The sequence below is a fragment of the Raphanus sativus genome, chromosome 9 (assembly GCF_000801105.2).
Source record: "Raphanus sativus cultivar WK10039 chromosome 9, ASM80110v3, whole genome shotgun sequence".
NCBI lineage: Eukaryota > Viridiplantae > Streptophyta > Magnoliopsida > Brassicales > Brassicaceae > Raphanus > Raphanus sativus.
Window position 1 is genome coordinate 24,694,272 of NC_079519.1, and position 21,642 is coordinate 24,715,913.

The 21,642-nt window shown below is 30.9% G+C and overlaps 3 protein-coding genes across 3 annotated transcripts; 2 read left to right on the top strand and 1 right to left on the bottom strand.

The window, feature by feature from the left end:
• Window positions 1–10,402: 10,402 nt before the first annotated feature.
• LOC108827160 (NAD-dependent malic enzyme 1, mitochondrial) lies at window positions 10,403–15,584 on the top strand. The gene is made up of 19 exons (XM_018600507.2): window positions 10,403–10,675; window positions 10,761–10,857; window positions 10,941–11,059; window positions 11,150–11,317; window positions 11,403–11,531; window positions 11,619–11,679; window positions 12,138–12,241; window positions 12,318–12,401; window positions 12,714–12,820; window positions 13,091–13,202; window positions 13,375–13,488; window positions 13,607–13,672; window positions 13,894–13,966; window positions 14,063–14,149; window positions 14,329–14,383; window positions 14,486–14,557; window positions 14,873–14,935; window positions 15,004–15,118; window positions 15,335–15,584. The coding sequence occupies exons 1-19, from the start codon at window positions 10,520–10,522 to the stop codon at window positions 15,407–15,409; spliced, it is 1,857 nt and encodes a 618-aa protein (XP_018456009.2). The 5' UTR covers window positions 10,403–10,519; the 3' UTR covers window positions 15,410–15,584.
• Window positions 15,585–15,746: 162 nt separating this feature from the next.
• LOC108827161 (nuclear transcription factor Y subunit B-7-like) lies at window positions 15,747–16,497 on the bottom strand. Its single transcript, XM_018600508.2, has one exon. It carries the CDS (start codon window positions 16,489–16,491, stop codon window positions 15,865–15,867), a length of 627 nt encoding a protein of 208 aa, XP_018456010.2. The 5' UTR covers window positions 16,492–16,497; the 3' UTR covers window positions 15,747–15,864.
• Window positions 16,498–19,579: 3,082 nt separating this feature from the next.
• On the top strand, window positions 19,580–21,250 carry LOC108827014 (gibberellin 20 oxidase 5). The gene is made up of 3 exons (XM_018600360.2): window positions 19,580–20,067; window positions 20,211–20,535; window positions 20,933–21,250. Exons 1-3 carry the CDS (start codon window positions 19,592–19,594, stop codon window positions 21,203–21,205), a joined length of 1,074 nt encoding a protein of 357 aa, XP_018455862.1. The 5' UTR covers window positions 19,580–19,591; the 3' UTR covers window positions 21,206–21,250.
• Window positions 21,251–21,642: the final 392 nt, after the last annotated feature.

The window sequence follows — 21,642 nt, forward strand, 5'->3', positions numbered from 1 at the left end:
TAATTGTGCTGTTTTCACAAAACATATAACCTAATTTTAACATATTTTCGTTAATTTTGTTATGTAACTGTAAGACAAATAGATTATTTAATTTAAATATATGTAAGTGCTTATATTTAAACTATACATCTTTTGTATTTGAAAATAATGTTATTTTCTAGTTGTTAACAAAATATATATTCTAAAAGCTTAGAAATAGAAAACCATACCCGCGATATTGTTTTGGGTAAAAGCTAATTATGTCATTTTTACAAACATGTAACCTAATTTCAACATATTTTAAATTTATCTTTCAATAAATTTCAACACAATCTCTTATTCTTTACCAGTAATAACATTTGTGGTATAAAAGTGTTCGACCAGATTTACACACAACTAATATGCATTGAATGAAGAATAAAATTTGGAAACATGATTTAGTTATCGAAATAAATGGAAAATATGTTGAAACTAGGTTATATGTATTGTAAAAACGGCATAATTAAATTTTACCCAAAAATATTGTTGTATGAGTTTCTATGTTTAAGCCTTTAGAATTTTGTTAGGTAACTGTAAATAAAGCTAGATAAATAGAATCTTTAATTTAAACATACTTAACTGCTTATATTTAAACTATGTAGCTTTTTGTATTTGTAAATAATGTTTTTTGTGTTTTGTTTACAGTTACATAACAAAATATTTTAAAAGCTTAGATATATAAATTTCTATCCGCGATATTTTTTGGGTAAAAGTTAATTGTACCGTTTTTTACCAAACATGTAACGTAATTTCAACATAATTTGCATTTATTTTGATAGTAAAACATGTTTTCCAAAGTTCATTGTTCATTCAAATGCAATGCATGATAGGTTGTGTATAAATCTAGTAGAATGTTATTTTTAGTCAAGTTTATCATTTATTTGGTTTATACCATGAATGTTATTTTTAGTCAAATTTTATATTCATGGTAGATAATACGGTTTAGTCAACACTCATTAATTTTATTCATTACTAGCAAATAATAAACGAGATTGTAACGTTGAAAGTTGAATTTTACTGGAAAAAGAACATATAAATAGAGCTTTTGTAAGGATCTATCTAAATATAACAATACTACTTTCTCGAAATCAATATATTATTCAAAATATAATGACTATTACAAAAGCATTAGGGGGTGTTATTGGTTTATGTACTTTAGTGGATTTGAAAATTTAATCCAAATTCAGTGTTATTGGTTATATGATTTTAAAATCCATATTTGAATCCATTGTTATTGGTTTTATGATTTATAAATAAATTTTAAAATCAAGTGTTATTCAATAGCAATGATTTCTGTATGGATTTAATTTGAAATTGTATTTGATTGGATTTTAAGGATAAAAATACAAATGAACAAATATTGAACATAACCTTGATATTTTGATTGGATTTGTATTTTTGGTTTTTTCCATTATTTTACGTATGGCATGACAAGATGAACATCAAAGCTGCTTTGATGGTTTCTTGCTGGGTTTTATGGTTCTTTTTGGTGATGATGTTGCTGTATCCTGTAGGAGCTCTTATCTGTGTATCTCTGTTGCAACGGTTCAGTTACTATAGTCACCGTCTCTAATCTATATGTCTCGGCAGTGATTCTCGGCTCCATTCAAAGGATTTGGAAGCTTTGGCTCTTCCTTCTGCATCACTTCGTTGGAAGTCACAGGGTAATATCAATGTCTATCCTCGTTTTCCTGGTTTTTCCCTCCACCGGTTCAACCCTTGGCCTTGGCTCTTCCACGCATAATGAATTCTGGTTTGTGCTGCAAGCCTGCAACCTCAATAAAGTCCAGCTTATGATGTGTCTCTGTTATTCTCCTTTGGTTCACAGTGACTTTCATCTCTTCAAGTGTTCGGTCTTATAATCTGTGTTCTGTTTTTATTGTACTTAAGCTATTTGTATATCAGTTAGTTTCCAGAGGTCACTTTTGTCTTCCGGGTTCTGGTTCCAGAGACTATTTCTTTGTTTGCTGGGTTTGACTCTATAAATTATGTGTATAACTCAGCTAGCTGTGGTTTCAAATCATGTGTACTCATGTGTACTCATTGTCATAAACACGTGCATGACAATTTCTCTACCTGTCAATATCTCATGTAGACATCTATTTGATCAACATCTCGAACAGATGTTAAATTACATTTGGCCAATATCTCATTTCTATGATAGCCTTAGAAAGATAATTGAGAAAATTTAGCCAATTCATAATGCTAACTCAATGCCTAACTTGCTTACGGTTTGAGATATTATAACAAATTTTCCAGACGCAAGCATCTTCTCTCCTAAACTCGTAGGTCTACTTATAAATCCATTTGATTCATCTATAACAATTCAGTTATTTTGATTTTGCAATTCATATCAGTAAATTCTCAAATCCACTTGTTTGATTTGAAAATCATTAGATTTATAGAAGATTTCTAAATCTAATGAGGATTTATAAATCCATTAAACTACCAGAACCAATAACCCCCACTTAGTAACTGTTTTCTTTGTATTAGTACTGATGAATTCATTCTCTAGCTACTGTATTATGGCGAAGCCAGGTAAGTTGATATTGTTCAATTATCTTTGATTATTCGAAGTGATGGTTAAAATATTTTCTTTTTATAAGATATAGTTGGTAATAAATATTGTATACTTTTATAAGATATAACTAGTAATAACTATTGTATAGTTATATAATATTTTAAAACCAAAATTCTTACATATTAATTTGGTTTATATTTTTCAGAAATCAAGAAAACTGATTATCAATGCATTGTGCCATGTTCGAGAACTTATGGAAATAGGGTATGTTACATATACTGCACAAATCATCGCTTTGCTGGAGGACAATGTGATTCTACAAAAGGTGGAAAACTACCACAATGTTGTTGCTACAACTATAGTTATAAAAAGTAATAATACTTTTTAATAACAATGATTTTAGCATTATGTTTGTTTCTTTTAACAAAACCAGAGGGGAAAACTACCACAATGTTATTGATGTAGTTTTTTTTTGTAAGTCTTTTTTGTCAGCAATATTGATAATTATATTAATAAACTAATATATGTTTATGTCTTTCCGAATTTTGTTGCTACAAACCTAATATAATTTTTGTTTCAGTATCTTTTTTTCCTAAAAATCACCAGGTGTCCATATGAGAAAACAAATTGTGAAACAAGTAAAACACAGAAGTATCCTCTAAATTGATTCATGCTCACTAAGATCAAGCAAAGCCCTATAAAGTGACAATCAATTTTGGAGAAATCCTTGTGAAAAAAAACGCATACTGAACTTGCACCTCTAACCAGATCCAAATCAGATTATGATGATTGGCCTGAAAGCCAAAAAGAAAAAAGAACAACATTGATTGATTTAAACATGATCAGTAATTTTCTGTGTGTTCTTATCTAGACATTTGGCTTCTCTTATCTTTATGTTTTTATGTTTGTTCGTGATCTAAGTGTTGTTTCTCGTTGCTGTCTTTCTAATGCTTTGTTATTACTGTATGATCACAAATTATTCTCTAATATTTGACTAATTGATGCTTGAGAATAATTTTTTCCATATAAAGGACATTTCAGAATTTTTTTTTGTCCAATGGGATTCTAAGAATATTAATTCTAACTAAACTAAATGAAGAAAATGAGAAAAGAAAAAGGATTGAGATCCATTGATATAAACAAAAAGACAAACTCTAATAATTCTTTTCAAAACGTATTTTTTAAATGACAAAAGTACTTTCAAAAAGTACTTTTATCTAAAATTTATATATATTTTGAAAAAAATTCTTATTGAAAATGTAGAAACACACATAAAATATTCGTACTATATTTTTTTATTGCAATACTTCTTTATCTATATTTTCTACTTGCAATTTTATTGAATATATTTTTATTGTTTACATAATTATTAATATTTTATATGATTTTTAGAATAAGTCAGTTTATTGTTATGGATTTATTTTCAAATAATTATAACCATTGAAATTCACCAGAAATATATTCATGTATTTAAAATATTGTTTTTGGATATTTCACATATATTAATATAAAATAACTATTTTCTTTAGTACTTTTTACTGTATTAACACCATTTTCCTTTTTCACATATGCTAAACACACAGTTTAATTATTTTACCTAGATATTTGGTTTACTTTGTAAAGTGTAAATTCCTTAGTTAAGTGTTAAACATTAATATTTTAATGCAAAAGAAAATTCTAAAACATTTTTTTTCAAATACAAAAAGCTGTATAGTTTAAATATAAGCATTTAAGTATATTTAATGTAAAGAACTATTTATCTAGCTTATATTTCAAGTTTTGTAACAGAGTATTCTAAAAACTTAGACATAGAAACTAATATACACAATACCCGCGATAATGTTTTGGGTAAAAGTTAATTGTGCTGTTTTCACAAAACATGTAACCTAATTTTAACATATTTTCGTTAATTTTGTTATGTAACTGTAAGACAAATAGATTATTTAATTTAAATATATGTAAGTGCTTATATTTAAACTATACATCTTTTGTATTTGAAAATAATGTTCTTTTCTAGTTGTTAACAAAATATATATTCTAAAAGCTTAGAAATAGAAAATCATACCCGCGATATTGTTTTGGGCAAAAGCTAATTATGTCATTTTTACAAACATGTAACCTAATTTCAACATATTTTAAATTTATCTTTCGGTAAATTTCAACACAAACTCTTATTCTTTACCAGTAACAACATTTGTGGTATAGAAGTGTTCGACCAGATTTACACACAACTAATATGCATTGAATGAAGAATAAAATTTGGAAACATGATTTAGTTATCGAAATAAATGGAAAATATGTTGAAAATAGGTTATATGTATTGTAAAAACGGCATAATTAAATTTTACCCAAAAATATTGTTGTATGAGTTTCTATGTTTAAGTCTTTAGAATTTTGTTAGGTAACTGTAAATAAAGCTACATAAATAGAATCTTTAATTTAAACATACTTAACTGCTTATATTTAAACTATGTAGCTTTTTGTATTTGTAAATAATGTTTTTTGTGTTTTGTTTACAGTTACATAACAAAATATTTTAAAAGCTTAGATATATAAATTTCTATCCGCGATATTTTTTGGGTAAAAGTTAATTGTACCGTTTTTTACTAAACATGTAACGTAATTTCAACATAATTTGCATTTATTTTGATAGTAAAGCATGTTTTCCAAAGTTCATTGTTCATTCAAATGCAATGCATGATAGGTTGTGTATAAATCTAGTAGAATGTTATTTTTAGTCAAGTTTATCATTTATTTGGTTTTATACCATGAATGTTATTTTTAGTCAAATTTTATATTCATGGTAGATAATACGGTTTAGTCAACACTCATTAATTTTATTCATTACTAGAAAATAATAAACGAGATTGTAACGTTGAAAATTGAATTTTACTGGAAAAGAACATATAAATAGAGCTTTTGTAAGGATCTATCTAAATATAACAATACTACTTTCTCGAAATCAATATATTATTCAAAATATAATGACTATTACAAAAGCATTAGTAACTGTTTTCTTTGTATTAGTACTGATGAATTCATTCTCTAGCTACTGTATTTTGGCGAAACCAGGTAAGTTGATATTGTTCAATTATTTTTGTTTATTCGAAGTGATGGTTAAAATATTTTCTTTTTATAAGATATAGTTGGTAATAAATATTGTATATTTTATAAGATATAACTAGTAATAACTATTGTATAGTTATATAATATTTGTAAAACCAAAATTCTTACATATTAATTTTGTTTATATTTTACAGGAATCAAGAAAACTGATTATCAATGCATTGTGCCATGTTCGAGAACTTATGGAAATAGGGTATGTTACATATACTGCACAAACCATCGCTTTGCTGGAGGACAATGTGATGCTACAAAAGGTGGAAAACTACCACAATGTTGTTGCTACAACTATAGTTATAAAAAGTAATAATACTTTTTAATAACAATGATTTTAGCATTATGTTTGTTTCTTTTAACAAAACCAGAGGGGAAAACTACCACAATGTTATTGATGTAGTTTTTTTTTGTAAGTTTTTTTGTCAGCAATATTGATAGTTATATTAATAAACTAATATATATTTATGTCTTTCCGAATTTTGTTGCTACATACCTAATATAATTTTTGTTTCAGTATCTTTTTTTCCTAAAAATCACCAGGTGTCCAAATGGGAAAACAAATTGTGAAACAAGTAAAACACAGAAGTATCCTCTAAATTGATTCATGCTCACTAAGATCAAGCAAAGCCCTATAAAGTGACAATCAATTTTGGAGAAATCCTTGTGAAAAAAACGCATACTGAACTTGCACCTCTAACCAGATCCAAATCAGATTATGATGATTGGCCTGAAAGCCAAAAAGAAAAAAGAACATCATTGATTGATTTAAACATGATCAGTAATTTTCTATGTGTTGTTATCTAGACATTTGGCTTCTCTTATCTTTATGTTTTTTATGTTTGTTCGTGATCTAAGTGTTGTTTCTCGTTCCTGTCTTTCTAATGCTTTGTTATTATTGTATGATCACAAATTATTCTCTAATTTTTGACTAATTGATGCTTGAGAATAATTTTTTTCCATATAAAGGACATTTCAGAATTTTTTTTGTCCAATGGGATTCTAAGAATATTAATTCTAACTAAACTAAATGAAGAAAATGAGAAAAGAAAAAGGATTGAGATCCATTGATATAAACAAAAGACAAACTCTAATAATTCTTTTCAAAATGTATTTTTTAAATGACAAAAGTACTTTCAAAAAGTACTTTTATCTAAAATTTATATATATTTTGAAAATTGTTCTTATTGAAAATGTAGAAACACACATAAAATATTACAAGTCGTTGAGCTTTACAGTTTTGGCCTTGACCCAATTAATTTTAATGCACAGTAAAGAGATCTAGAATAAATTCTATTTGTTTATGTGAAAACTAGAGCAAGCCCGCCCTACGGGCGGAAAGTTAAAATAAAAACTATTTAATATTAACTTATGAAGCATTTAAAATCATTATAATAGATGATGATATAGACAAACAAATAATGAAAATAATTCTGAAATCGTATTGTTATTTTTAATAAATATTTTTGAATTAAAATGACAGTAACTTTCATTATTTTCTATTTTTTGAGAATGCAAAATTAGCAAACATAATTCATAAAATATAATAATATATAAACTATTATTATTTATATTTCAGTTTTACATAATAAAAACATAAAGTTCAAATAAAGAATACTAAATTTCGTTCAAGAAGATCGGGTGTTGAGAGATTATATGATAAGATTCAACTCTGTGGTATATATAACCATACATATATTAAGTTAGAGTCTAAAAATTCAATATTCGAAAGAGAACTTTTTCACTCTCTTTTTAAACTGGAGAATACTAATGTTGCGCAATTCGGACACTATTAATTTCCACAGATGGTGACGATATCTTTAGGATCTCTATTTTATATAATTGTAAAACTCAGCTGCAATACAACAATTATTATGCCGTTCATTTCCAAAACAGTAAATATTAATAAATAAATATTTTAATATTAGATAAATTCAGATGGATGGTAGAGAAGCAAACATTACTTGCATCCACGCTTTAAGAATATAATACCTGGCCTGGTCAATAATTTTTTAATCAACAAACACCAAACTTCCATCAATATTCGGTAACTGTGATATACAAAGAGAGACAATTACTTCTAAGTTTAAACAGACTGAAAGTTACAGAGGTATATCTAATACGTGCTTAAGCTGAAATTATCATTATTTACAAATGCAATGTATATGAGCGCTCGTATTATTACAAAGTTTTCTTTTGATAGTTCTTCGGTTTTCCACTGGCCGAAGTCTTTCCACTTACTCCCATTCAATCGCAAGCTATACACACTGTGTGCTTAGGGAGATGTTTCTGAACTTCCATCTGTATCATTAGAGCTTATGTGATCTCAGAACTTCCATCTGTATCATTAGAGCTTATGTGATCTCAGCACTCCTGTTAAAGTGGCAACATAATTAAACATATGAGTTAATAGTCCTATAAGAATCATCAAATTTGAACAAATACAAAGATTACAGATTCGATATGTTGTTAGGCGTCATCTTCTTATCATGAGTATCTACTTTGAAAGAAAGAAGCACAATTAGACATGGCCTTTGTAATCTGTTTTCCCACAAAAGAGTGATTAATTTACCTGTCCGAGAGCCTATCAAACTCCCATGTAATCCGAGAGCCTATCTCTTGTCACACTCTATGTCGCTTGTTCCATGGCTACTATCTCACTCTTTCCGTCAGCTGATCCATCTCAACACTGTTTGTTCATCGCTCTCCGCTCTTGCTCTCCACTACTGGCTCCATCGCTCTCTGCCGCTTTCTTTTTTTCTCTCCGCCGAGAGCTGCCTTGCCGAGTGCTGACTTGCTCTCCGCCGCTTGCTCGTAGCCCTCCATCTCGCTCCTAGTGACATACCACACACGTTCTCAATTAAACCTCGAGTTACCAAAGGACCTCACATTGACAATAATAATACAACTTTTGTTTTATATCAGAAGCTCAAAAGAGAATTAGTTAACTGGGAGAACTTTGATTAGAATGAATATTCTTCACTTTAGTTTTAATTTCATAAAACCTATTAAGGGAAGCAGCCAGAGACTTAATCAAGAAAAAAATCTATGTCAGACAAAGATCTAAACAGGAAAAATTGGTAATAAAGATTCAACACAACGGAATCGTAAAAATTAGAATTATAAAATTAAAAAAAAATGAACTGAAGCTGAGATTTAAAAGTAACCAGAGAATTCAGTAGAAGCATATCCACTCCCATGTACGTTCCTGGCCTCCCAGAAGCTGAACAACCGGACTTGAACAAGGAGGAGCATCGTCGGTCTTCAGGTCGAAAAGAAATATCGATGCGCTAGAAATTTTCTGGATATAAGTCTACTGTCTTGTTCATAGCAGAAAAAGCTTACCTTTTTATAATCAAAATCCAACCGCCTTGCATGAAGAAACTCGCATTCAAGGTAAATCATGGGCGATCATTTAAGAAGGAATTTAAGATGGGGAATTTGTAATTGGTATAGTTTGATAGTAAGAAGATGAAACATCTCTCGGAACTCTGGTTCTGTCTCATTCTAATGGCAGAGATGAAGAGAGAAAAAACCTAATACGTAAAAACACTTGATAGGTTGGCATAATCGTAGAAACAAAAGGCCCAGCTCAAATGCAAAAGCCCATGACGCCAACGTTTAATGAAACGGCGAGTTTCACCGAACGTAACACGTGTCGACGCTAAAGAGCATGAATTATCTAGGTGGAATCCGACGTGGACACTGCGGGAGAGATAGAAAGCCTTCTTTATATATAAAGATGCATACCGACTGCCATTGATGAAGAAGAAATATTCTTCAAGTTGTTGAATTTCTTTTTTCAAGTTGTGGAAATTAGTTGGTGGGAGTCTTGGATCCAAGCCAAATTTATATCAGTTTAGAAATATTAATGTATATAAATGTCCGGATAACTGATGATGTGATCTTAATTATTCTACCAACTAAACTCATAAGTTCCGTTCAGATATTTTTGTATTATAGTTTGGATTCACTTTCGTTTTTTCCGGTTCAGGTTTAAATAGATATTTCGGGTTGGGGTAAAACTCTCATATCTATTGGAATGCTGAAAAATAGACTTCTAAGCATAGTTACACTGTTTCTACTTTCCGTATGATAGCCACGCAGGAGGCAATATGGGTCGGTATGAAGTCTCCAACTAAGTATGTGTTTTTTTGTTGCACAACAACTTACCACAACCAGTACCGGCTCTAGGAATGTGCGGACAGTGCATTAGCACCGGGTCTCACCCCTATAATTAATTTTCCTTTTGTATTTTAGGGTCCATATTTTCTAAAAATTTGCAAATTAAGGTCCAAAATTTCAAAAAGACAATTAATACAACATACTCTCTCTGTTCCAAAATACTTGATGTTTTGGTTGAATGCAAAAGAATTAAGATATACACTCTTTTCGAAAAAGTAACATTAAAAATATATATATCAAAATTAATTCAGCAAATCCTTAAAAATAAGTATAAAACATCATTGGTCATAAAATTTTCAATAAAAATAAGATTAATATAAAATATCAAAAAATCATCTATTTTGAAACATCAAAAACATTCTAAAATATATCATATATTTTAAGTGACGCATAAAATTAATAAAATGATTTTTCATTTAATATATAGGAAGATGAGATATTTGTCAAATTATATAGGGTTGTTGTGAAATTTGAGAAGGGAATAAAAAAAACCTTTTTCCATATAAAGGAGATTTTAGGAATATTAATTCTGACTAAAACTATGGAAAGAAAAAGGATCCAGATTCGTTGAAATTATACTAATCATCAATCAGTCATCACATTCACAGAGAGAGAGAGAGAGAGAGAGAGAGAGTGTGTGAACTCAGATTCATCGCCGGAGAACCCCTTCCCGAAGCGATGGGAATAAGTAACAAGCTCCGGCTGAGTAGCCGTATGCTCCACCGGAGAATACTATACTCATCCGCCAGATCCTTCACCACGACGGAAGGTCACCGTCCCACCATCGTCCACAAACGAAGCCTCGACATCCTCCATGACCCTTGGTTCAACAAGGTATCCAACTAATCTGATCTGAATCTGACTGAGCTTTCTTTGTTAATCGAAATCGAAAACTCTCTCTCGTCTCTGTCTCTGTTAGGGGACTGCGTTTACGATGACGGAGCGAGATCGTCTTGATCTAAGGGGACTGCTTCCGCCTAGTGTCATGGACTCTGACCAGCAAATTCAGCGTTTCAGTGAGTTCAAATTAATTAATTAATTAATTACTGTTTTTTTTTATTTTAAATTGTTAAATTGACATGATCGATCTGCTGGACAGTGACTGACCTGAAGAGGCTGGAGGAGCAAGCGAGGGATGGACCTTCTGATCCCAACGCTCTCGCTAAATGGCGGATTCTTAACCGCTTGCATGACCGTAATGAGACCATGTACTATAAGGTCAAACAAAATTCGATCTCTCTTTTTGATAGCTTGCTTTTGAAGGGAGGCTATTTTTTTTACCTTTTCTTGTTTTAAATGTGTTTTTAGGTTTTGATTGCGAATATTGAGGAATATGCGCCAATAGTTTACACGCCTACCGTTGGTCTCGTCTGCCAGAACTACAGCGGCTTGTTTAGGAGGCCTAGAGGAATGTACTTCAGCTCTGAAGATCGTGGTGAGATGATGTCAATGGTTTACAACTGGCCTGCTGAACAGGTCTCTCTCTCATACTCTCTCCTTCAAGATATTTCTGATATATATCTTTTAGTGATCATTAGTTTCCTGATTTTTTAACGTTTAGGTTGATATGATTGTTGTTACCGATGGAAGCCGGATTTTGGGTCTTGGAGATCTAGGGATTCATGGAATTGGGATTTCTGTTGGCAAGCTTGATTTATATGTCGCCGCAGCTGGAATTAATCCTCAACGGGTACTTGCAGCTTCTTCTCTTATTCCTAGTCCCCCCCCCCCATTCACTTTTCTCACTGATAATGTGATGCCATACTTGTTGGTTTAGGTACTTCCTGTCATGATTGATGTTGGAACAAATAATGAAAAGCTACTCAAGGACCCCTTGTGTAAGATTATTTTGCTCCTCTGTTTATTATAGAAGATGAATATAATGGTTTTCTTTGGTGCATAGAAAAGGTTTTCTTCTTTCCGAATACATATATGATGTAACTGTTGCTGATGTTTTGAGATTTTACTATGGTGAAGCATATTAATTATCTATCATTTCACAGATGGACGTAGCGAATGTGTATTTTATACTAGTGTATGCATACATATTGTCATAGATACATACATATATATATTATTTAATGTAAAAGGTTTGTAGTATTATGTAGGTGTCTATTATATTATTCTGTCTTTTTATTTGTTGAAGTCTTGATTCTTGAAGCAAAGTACTTGGTTGTTCGACTTGTTACGTTTGTTTTGATTGTTTAGGGGTTTTCAGTAGTGCAGAGAAATGTTTGAGATTAGCTTATTATCTGTCATGTTTAACATTCTTTCTGTGTGTTTTCTTTCTTGACAGACTTGGGTCTGCAGCAACATCGTCTAGAGAATGAGGAATATATAGAAGTGATCGACGAATTTATGGAGGCAGTGTTTACTAGGTGGCCACATGTTATTGTGCAGGTAAATGATCCTGCATTGATGTACGGTATATCAGATGTTTCTTATAATGAACCTTTTACTATTTGTCTACCCGCAGTTTGAGGATTTCCAGAGCAAGTGGGCTTTCAAATTACTGCAGAGGTATAGAAGCCGCTACCGAATGTTTAACGATGATGTCCAGGTAATGAGCCTTCCGCCTTAGTTAGGTTCTTGTGAAGGTGACTTGCCGTTACTGGCTTTTATGTCAATGTGTTAGTTAAATTTTGTGGACATTTATCAAGGGCTACTGCATTTGAACTAGTTAGCCGTGCCTATGTTTAAAATATTGTATTTCATGTGATCAAACCAGCATCTTATCTCGTTCAATAGTTATTCTTAACCTCTTCTATATGACCAGCTGCATTATAGAGACAATAGGAAGGGAACTGAAAATCTAAATGCTGATACATAAATCTTGGTTTTAATATTATTTCGTCTTCATGATCTGCCTTAGGGGACAGCAGGGGTTGCGATTGCTGGTCTTCTTGGAGCTGTTAGAGCACAGGGGCGGCCTATGCTTGATTTTCCAAAGATGAAGATTGTTGTTGCTGGCGCTGGAAGGTAAGCCGTTCTCTGTTTCTTTTTGATTGTCTTCCCTGGGTTTGACAAAAAAAAAAATTGGTGCTGGGCTAATTGTTTATTAATTTATTGGTGGATCTTCTTCTTTTATTTTCTTTTAGTATGATTTGAAGCCTTTTATAGATAGAAACTTCGAGTTGCATCACTACATTAATCTAAGTTGATGTGATTGCATTTATGCAAAGAAACATGAAGTAGCTAAGACTAGTTATATCCGACTACCTAGCTAATAAAAATCTATAATTTTTGTAGTGCGGGAATTGGTGTTCTAAATACTGCAAGGAAGACAATGGCACGGATGTTGGGAAATACTGAAACTGCGTTTGAAAGTGCACAAAGTCAATTTTGGGTGGTTGATGCTCAGGTATGTAATAGGAACTTAGGGAGCTCATGAGAAGTTTTCCGTCAGTAAATGGATTTCCCTCTAGTTTTATTACTAGTCATATCACTATATCATCTGTTTTTCTTTTGTGGCGTATGTTTTGCAATAGCTTGAGGAGCCGAAGTTGTTAACTCTTTTTGTTGCATTTAATCAGGGCCTTATCACCGAAGGACGAGATAATATTGACCCAGAGGCTCTGCCATTTGCTAGGAAGACTAAAGAAATGGAGCGTCAAGGATTAAAAGAAGGAGCAAGTCTTGTTGAAGTGGTCTGTATACTAAATCTAAGTTGGCAATGAGTTTTTTTGGTTGACAGAAATTCACCCTTCTAGAAAGTTCTGCTTAATACAAGCAAGGAACTAAAAGTTTTCTGTTTCATCTTACTAGGTTCGAGAAGTTAAACCTGATGTGCTTCTGGGTTTGTCTGCAGTTGGAGGGTTATTCTCAAAAGAGGTAAACAAAGTTCGCAAAAGCCTAAACATAGCAGAAAAAGTATGATTTGGTACTATGCTACAGAAATGATCTATTACGATAATTTCTTCAGTGACATTGTCTTTCATTATCTGATTGCTATTATAACTGCTAGTTAGATGAGCTAGCAAATAGAATCGCAACTCTTAGTGAGGCTTTGCTACCTGTTAATTTCATGATTCTGACATGTTGATGTGTGTAAGGTTTTGGAAGCCATGAAAGGTTCAACCTCGACCAGACCAGCTATTTTTGCAATGTCAAACCCCACAAAAAATGGTAATTTGTCCCCTTCGTTTGAATGAAATGTGGTTTGCGGTTATTTGTGATTCCTTCCAGAATTGATGTATTTGTTACTTTGGCTTAAAATTTCAGCTGAATGCACGGCTCAAGAGGCATTTTCTATATTAGGTGACAATATCATTTTTGCGAGTGGAAGCCCATTCAAGAATGTGGATCTTGGTATGTACAAGTACCGCTACATAATTTGTTACACGCATTTGTTATATGAGATGAAAAACCTGATTGCTCCTATATAATTTTCAGTTGTGTTTTTAAAATGGACGGGACGGCTCTAGATACATAATTAATTACTTAGTTGTGTTTTGATATATATAAGTACGTACTTTTTCTTGTTGCAGGGAATGGCCATGTAGGACATTGCAACCAGGGAAACAACATGTACCTATTTCCCGGGTTAGTTCCTCTTATACATCGTATGAAAAAATCGCATTCACTCTTCACTGGATGCATTAAGAAAAAGAAAGAGTTTCTTATATTGTAAAATTTCTTATGTAGTATTGGACTTGGCGTTCTTCTATCTGGTACTCCCATTGTCTCTGACGGCATGCTTCAGGCTGCAGCTGAGTGGTAAGCTCCTTTCTTTACATACTGCATTTATCTTTCATTGTATTTATTCATCTGAAGCTGAACTGGGTGACATGAAATGTAACTACGGACCAAATTCAAATAATTTTGAAGACTGGATACTACATTCACATATTTGGCTGATGTCACATACTATAACTTACCTGCACTCACGAAACAGCGACCAATGTAGTTCGATTTTCAGTTGAGGTTTCATATATGATGTAAACTCGTATTTGTGGAGATTTAGAAAGAAAAAAAAAAATCTCATGTTTTGTGAATACGGGATCATGACATTGTTCCCCTAAAAAACTGCAGCCTAGCAGCATATATGAGCGAGGAAGAAGTGCTAAAGGGGATTATATACCCTCAAATATCAAGGTAACCCAAGGGAAGAATGGTCTGAGTGTTGCATAAGAAGGAATGTTCTGATAGAATTGAAATTGCAGGATACGAGACATAACCAAAAGAATAGCGGCTGCAGTAATTAAGGAAGCGATTGAGGAAGATTTGGTTGGTGGATACAGAGAAATGGACTCTCGAGAGCTCAAAAAGCTTAATGAGGTAATTCAGCTGTGTATTTTCCTCGTAGAGAGGAGACTGAGTTTTGGTTTATATGTTGGGAACAAAGGGTTGTGATAGTAGAGAATGAAATATAACATAATTTAAGTGTTATATAAGAACAAATAAACGAGAATAAGATTCAGGTTTAGCGGTTTGGTTAGGGTTCAAACCAAAATGTCAGTTATGCTGATGTGAGTGAGCTTGTGTGTTCCTCAGGAGGAGCTTATGGCTTACGTGGAAAACAACATGTGGAGTCCAGAGTACCCGACTTTGGTCTACAAAGACGACTAAGTTTGGTTCCTAAGACGAATACGTCTTCTCTCTTATTTATGTGCAAATAATATATAACTGTGTTATTTCATACCCAATCAGATTCATAGTTACTGCTCTCTTATCTATATGTAATAATAAAGAGAAATATAATTGTTCTGTTTTTATCCAATCTGATTCATAGTTGCTGCGATTATATGTAGACAGTGCACTTGTAGATTTGATAGACCAGCTTAGCTATAATCAGTCCAAGAAAATATATTTTATTTAATTCACTTGCACAATTTAAGATTAACATTGTGTTATCTGACTAGAATATCAAGAAGTATTCTGTTACACAAAATATAAGTATACTGAAAATGTCAAGATGTACCGTGTACGTATCTAATGTGTTATTGCAACAATATAAGATGTACCGGAAACAATAAAATATAATAATATATAAAACAAAAAAAAAAATTTATAAAAAAAAAGTTTTACACTGACCACTGTCCAACGGAATCAGTGTTATCATGCTGTTGCGGGAACTGTGTTTGCAATGATTTAGGAGAGAAAGGGAGATTTGGAAAAGGTTGATGATCTGCGGGCAAAAATGGAGAAGGTTGATGATGAGAGATGTAACTAGTACATGAAAAGTTGTTATGGTCTTGTTCTTGAAACTGGAAATGATGATTATCCTGCGGTTGTTGTTGTTGATGTCTTTGTTTTGGGCTATTGACTTTCTCTCCTTCAGTTTCTCGGTATTTCCCGAGATAGATCTTTAATGGAGCCACATAGTCTTCGAAACCAAGAGTGGTAATGGCCCAAATGATATCATCTCCATTGATGGTTTTCCTTTTCTCTCTTTGACACTTATCAGAAGCTTCACCAGTAACAAAGCTGATAAATTCTGATACACATTCTTGAACGGTTTCTTTGGCATCTTTTGAGATCTTACCGTTACCGGGAAGAACCTTTTTCATGATCCTTCCGACATTAGCAATTGGAAGAAACCGGTCTTGTTCTTTATTGTTGATGCTGTTGTTCTTCAAAGAAGGGTTTTCTGGATTTGTTTCAGCTCCTTCAGGAGATTCATGGTCTTCTTCTGGGTTCTCCTCAGTCATCTTTTTTTTTTTCGTGATATGTAACATGCATGAGATGGATATGATTTTATGGTTAAGCTTAGTGCATGGAACTAGGCAAATTGCCTATTTATGGATATCTTGCCAAATTTGGAACTCCTTGCGACCCGCATTTATTTTTATCATATTTCTATTTCTTAATTAGTATCATTGAAAAATAAACGTTTCATTTATTAATAAAAACTAGATTTTAACCCGTTCTTCAATAGGCGGATATACTTTTTGAAAAAAAAATTTAATTTTATATTTTTAATCATATTTGTGTTTGATATTAATTTAATTTGATGGAATAATTCCTTAAATAATTGAAATACATAGTTTGACATAACATTTATCAATAGATCATGTTTATGTTTTAACAGAATAGATATTACAAATGTTTGTTAATTTTTAAAATTTTGTCTATCTAAAATATTTTGCATTTAAATCATCGAACCTGATCCGCGGTTGAATTGGTAAACTTTGTGATTCGATATGTAACTCGGTTTGGATTTTAAGAAAAACTCGATCAAACCCGCAAAAAACCGCTAAAATGTAAGGTTATCCAGTTGAACCGATGAATAACCGATATGAAACCCAATATGATAAAAATCATGTTCATATGAATATAATTAAACTAAAATAAAAATAGTATAACGGTTATGTTTATTTTATAAGATTTGAATTGAAATGAAGTATAATTAATCTTTTTTTCTTATATTGATTATTTCTTATTTTATTATGTTACGATGAAAATGATCAACTATTTTTGTTCAATTTATTTTGTATTTATAATTATTTTGTATGTCTCATAGAATAACCTACAAAAAATTTAACCGTAAAAACATCTAGCATAATTTGTAATATAATATAATAATTAAATTTTTAGTATTTTAATTTTTGTTAAATATTTTTGTATCCAAGCAAATTTATATTGATTTTTATTTTTTATTTTGTCAAAAATACTGATAAGCATTATCTCATAAAATAGCAACATATCTTTTCATATTTGATACTTGCTGTAATAATATTAACTTGAATATTTTTATAATCTTAGATATAATTCGAATAGATTTCATAGTTAATATATATTCCATATTTAAATATCACGTTTTGTTATGTAGTTTAGATGGATTTATTGTGCTTTCAGAATATTTTCATTATTAGATTGTGTTTTATAAACAAAATTTAATGGCACAAATTTTAATTTAGTTTAAATAAGTAAATACAATTAAATAAGAGTAGCCCAACATTGTAAATAACTCAAAAACCAGTGGCGAAATCCCTAAGGTCCTGCTTTAATAGTATATATTAATATATATTCTATAGTATATTTAATATATATTCCATGATTATATATCACATTTTGTTATGTAGTTTAGATGGATTTATTGTGCTTTCTAAATATTTCCATTATTAGATTGTGTTTTGTAAACAAAATTTAATGGCACAAATTTTAATTTAGTTTAAATAAGTAATACTAATAATACAATTAAATGAGAATAGCATAACATTATAAATAACTCAAAGACCAGTGGCAGAATTCTATGAGAGATTCTATTTTAATAGTATACTAAATTTTGATTCGTACACTAGTGTGGGTGTTCGCTTAACTTATATATATTTTTATATATAATAAAATTTTATTTATTATTTTAAAAGACTTGCCAAATAACTTTTATGTTTTTAAATAAACAGGTATTTTAATCATTTCTAGAAATGATAACTCAACTATATCATTAATATTTGTCATTAAAAATGACTGATTTTTGAAAAAATTGTATATTTGACAGCTTTGCATTCGTTGGACATATTTTTAGAAAAATATATAGTGTGTATAAGAAATATTAATTTTAAGTTAATCAGATATAAGATTTATTTTATTCACTATTAGTAAAATTAATAAAAATATGCTTAAAATCGTTTATAAAATTATTTCTATAATATTATTCTATTTATTTATATGTATATTCTAAATATCTATAATGTTATCTATTATGTTTAATTGTATTCTCCTATATATTAATTGAGAAGTCACTTAAGTGGATTTTGCTTATGTGTCATTCATATGTGAAGTTTAAAATTAATCCTCTTAAAAAAAAAATTAATCCTCTTAATTTGATTGGTTGTTATTATTTGAATTTTCATTTATTTAGTTAAGTTTTTTAAGGAAACTAATCTTATAATTATCTAATGTAATCTATATTACCAATCAAAAAATTAAACATCATAAATATAGATGAATTAACATAATTTATTTATGAAAACAATTAAATATCATAGATTACATTATAAGCATATTTAGAATAAATCTTATGTCTATTTAGAATATACATATAAATAAATATGATTTATAGAAATAATTTGATAAACGATTTAAAGCATATTTTTATTAATTAAATTAACAATGAATAAAATAAATCTTATGTCTGATTAACTTAAACCTAATAATATTTCTTATACACACTATATATTTTTCTAAAAATATGTTCAATGAATGCGAAGCTGTCACATATACAATTTTTTAAAAAATCAGTCATTTTTCAGTGACAAATATTGATAGTATAGTTGAGTTATCACTTCTAGAAATGATTAAAAGTATCTGTTTATTTCTAAACATCTTCTTATGTATTAATTGAGAAATCACTTAAGTGGATTCTCCTTATGTGTCATTCATAGGTGAAGTTTAGAGTTAATCCTCCTATTTATTAATTGACAACTCACTTAAGTAGATTAGATAATTCTAAGATTAGTTTCTTTTAAAAAAACTTACTAAATAAATAAAAATTCAAATAATAACAACCAATCAAATTAAGAGAATTAATTCTAAACTTCACATATAAATTACACATAAGCAAAATCTACTTAAGTGACTTTTCAATTAATATATAGGAGGATTTGCAAAACATAGCCAACACAATTAGGATAAAATTTTAGTACACATATACATCAAGATAACTATAAAAATAAAATTTGTAAATATGTGCATTTATAGATTTTTGTTACCTTCTCCGTCCCTATCAACTTAATACACAGTTCTATTTAAATCCTTTCAAAAATATGAGATGAAGGACTCATCGCAACACCCATAATATCAAGAGAAATGAATTCTTCAGACGTTAACTTCTCTCTACTAAATAGCCAGCCAAATGTTCCTCCAGAATTCTTCTGGCCGGAAAACGATTTGATCCCTTCAGAAGGAGACCTCAACCTTCCAATCATCGACATGAGCGGATTCCTGAATGGGGATGCGGTCGAGACACAGCGTGCAGCGAAGGCTGTAAGAGAAGCGTGCATGACTCACGGTACCTTTTTAGTGACCAATCATGGCTTCAAGTTGGGTTTAGCCGAGAAAGCGCTTGATAAATCAAGTTTGTTCTTCGGACTATCCAAAGATGAGAAACTAAAAGCTTACAGGACCCCTGGGAATATCTCTGGCTATACTGCAGGTCATAGCCAGAGATTCTCCTCCAATCTTCCATGGAATGAGACTTTGACTTTGGCCTTCAAAGAGGGTCCACCTCAAGTCGTTGAGGATTTTCTAACATCAAAGCTAGGCGAACGTGGTCAAGAGATCGGGTAAATCAACTGCATGCATATAGTGCTAGGAGAAACCTAGTCCGCTAGTCGATATATGATTACATATTTTATTGTATAAAGAGAATACGATATTTGTTTTATTCTTCAGAACTTTTTGGTCACAAAATTTGTTTTTGTTTCAGTCAAGTCTTTCAGGAATTCTGTGAGGCAATGAACCGATTGAATTTGGAGCTGATGGAGCTACTGGGAATAAGTATGGGTTTAAGTGAACAGACATATTTCCGGAGATTTTTTGAAGACGGAAATGCTATCTTTAGATGCAACTATTACCCGCCATGCAAACAGCCGGAAAAAGCTCTTGGTGTTGGCCCTCATAATGACCCGACAGCTATAACTATTCTGCTTCAAGACGATGTTGTGGGTTTGGAAGTCTTTGCTAGTGGAAAGTGGCAGACCGTGCGCCCTCGTCCGGGTGCTCTTGTTGTCAATGTTGGAGACACATTCATGGTACGTTTTTTTTTTTTTTTTTTGTGAAAAGGTACGTTTCTATTTTATTAATACAACAACAAAAATTTCTCAACAATTAAAAAATATAAGACACAAATTATCAAAAGTTTTTTTCTTAAGTTCATGCAAAAACCAGAGGTTTGAAAAAAGGGGATATTTATTACCTGTGGCTACATTAAAATTCCAAATAACAGTACCGTAAAAACATAAATTTGAATACTTTCTTTTATAACATACGATATTTAAAGAATTTTTGAAATATGATACTTATTTGGTACTGATAAGACAAGTATACATATTTTTTATGTATATATTAACGTTGAGTTTGAAATAGAATTACAATTTGATCAAATAATTTTAGTTGAAGTAATGTGTTATTTTGGATATGATACGGAAGGCATTGTCAAACGGAAACTACAAGAGCTGTTTCCATAGAGCAGTGGTTAACATGGATAAAGTAAGAAGGTCACTGGTGTTTTTTTCTTGTCCTAGAGAAGACAAGCTCATCATTCCTCCTCCTGAACTTGTGGAAGGCAGAGAAGCTTCTAGAAAATACCCTGACTTCACATGGCATCAGCTCCAGAGATTTACCCAGTCTGGCTATCGAGTCGACAACACCACTCTCCAAAAGTTTTCTTCTTGGATCGCCTCCGACTCCTCCAAAAATTAAGCTGTCGACAAGAGATCAACTTCATTTGTACTTTCTCTATCCATATTTTCAGGGTGTATAGTGTATTCGTTTCATTTTATAAATGTTTTATGCGGCTTTTCTTTGTTTGATATTAGTTGATATTTGAAGTTTATATTTATCAACTAAGATTATATGACTAATTACGTGACAGAAAAAAATATTATATGACTAATTTATCTCTATCATATTTGATTAGTATTAGTTAAAAGGTTCTAAAGCATATAATATCACGTCTCTTTGCATTCATCCATAACATCTTTAGTGTAATTGTCGTTTTCACCATTTTGTAATGGCGCTATTGCTATTACAAACCGTCCTTTACTCTCCTACCAATATCACCAACGACATTTTCAAAGTAAAATATCAATACTGAACTCTCAAACATAAACATCTTCAGAACCATCATAAAAATGAGA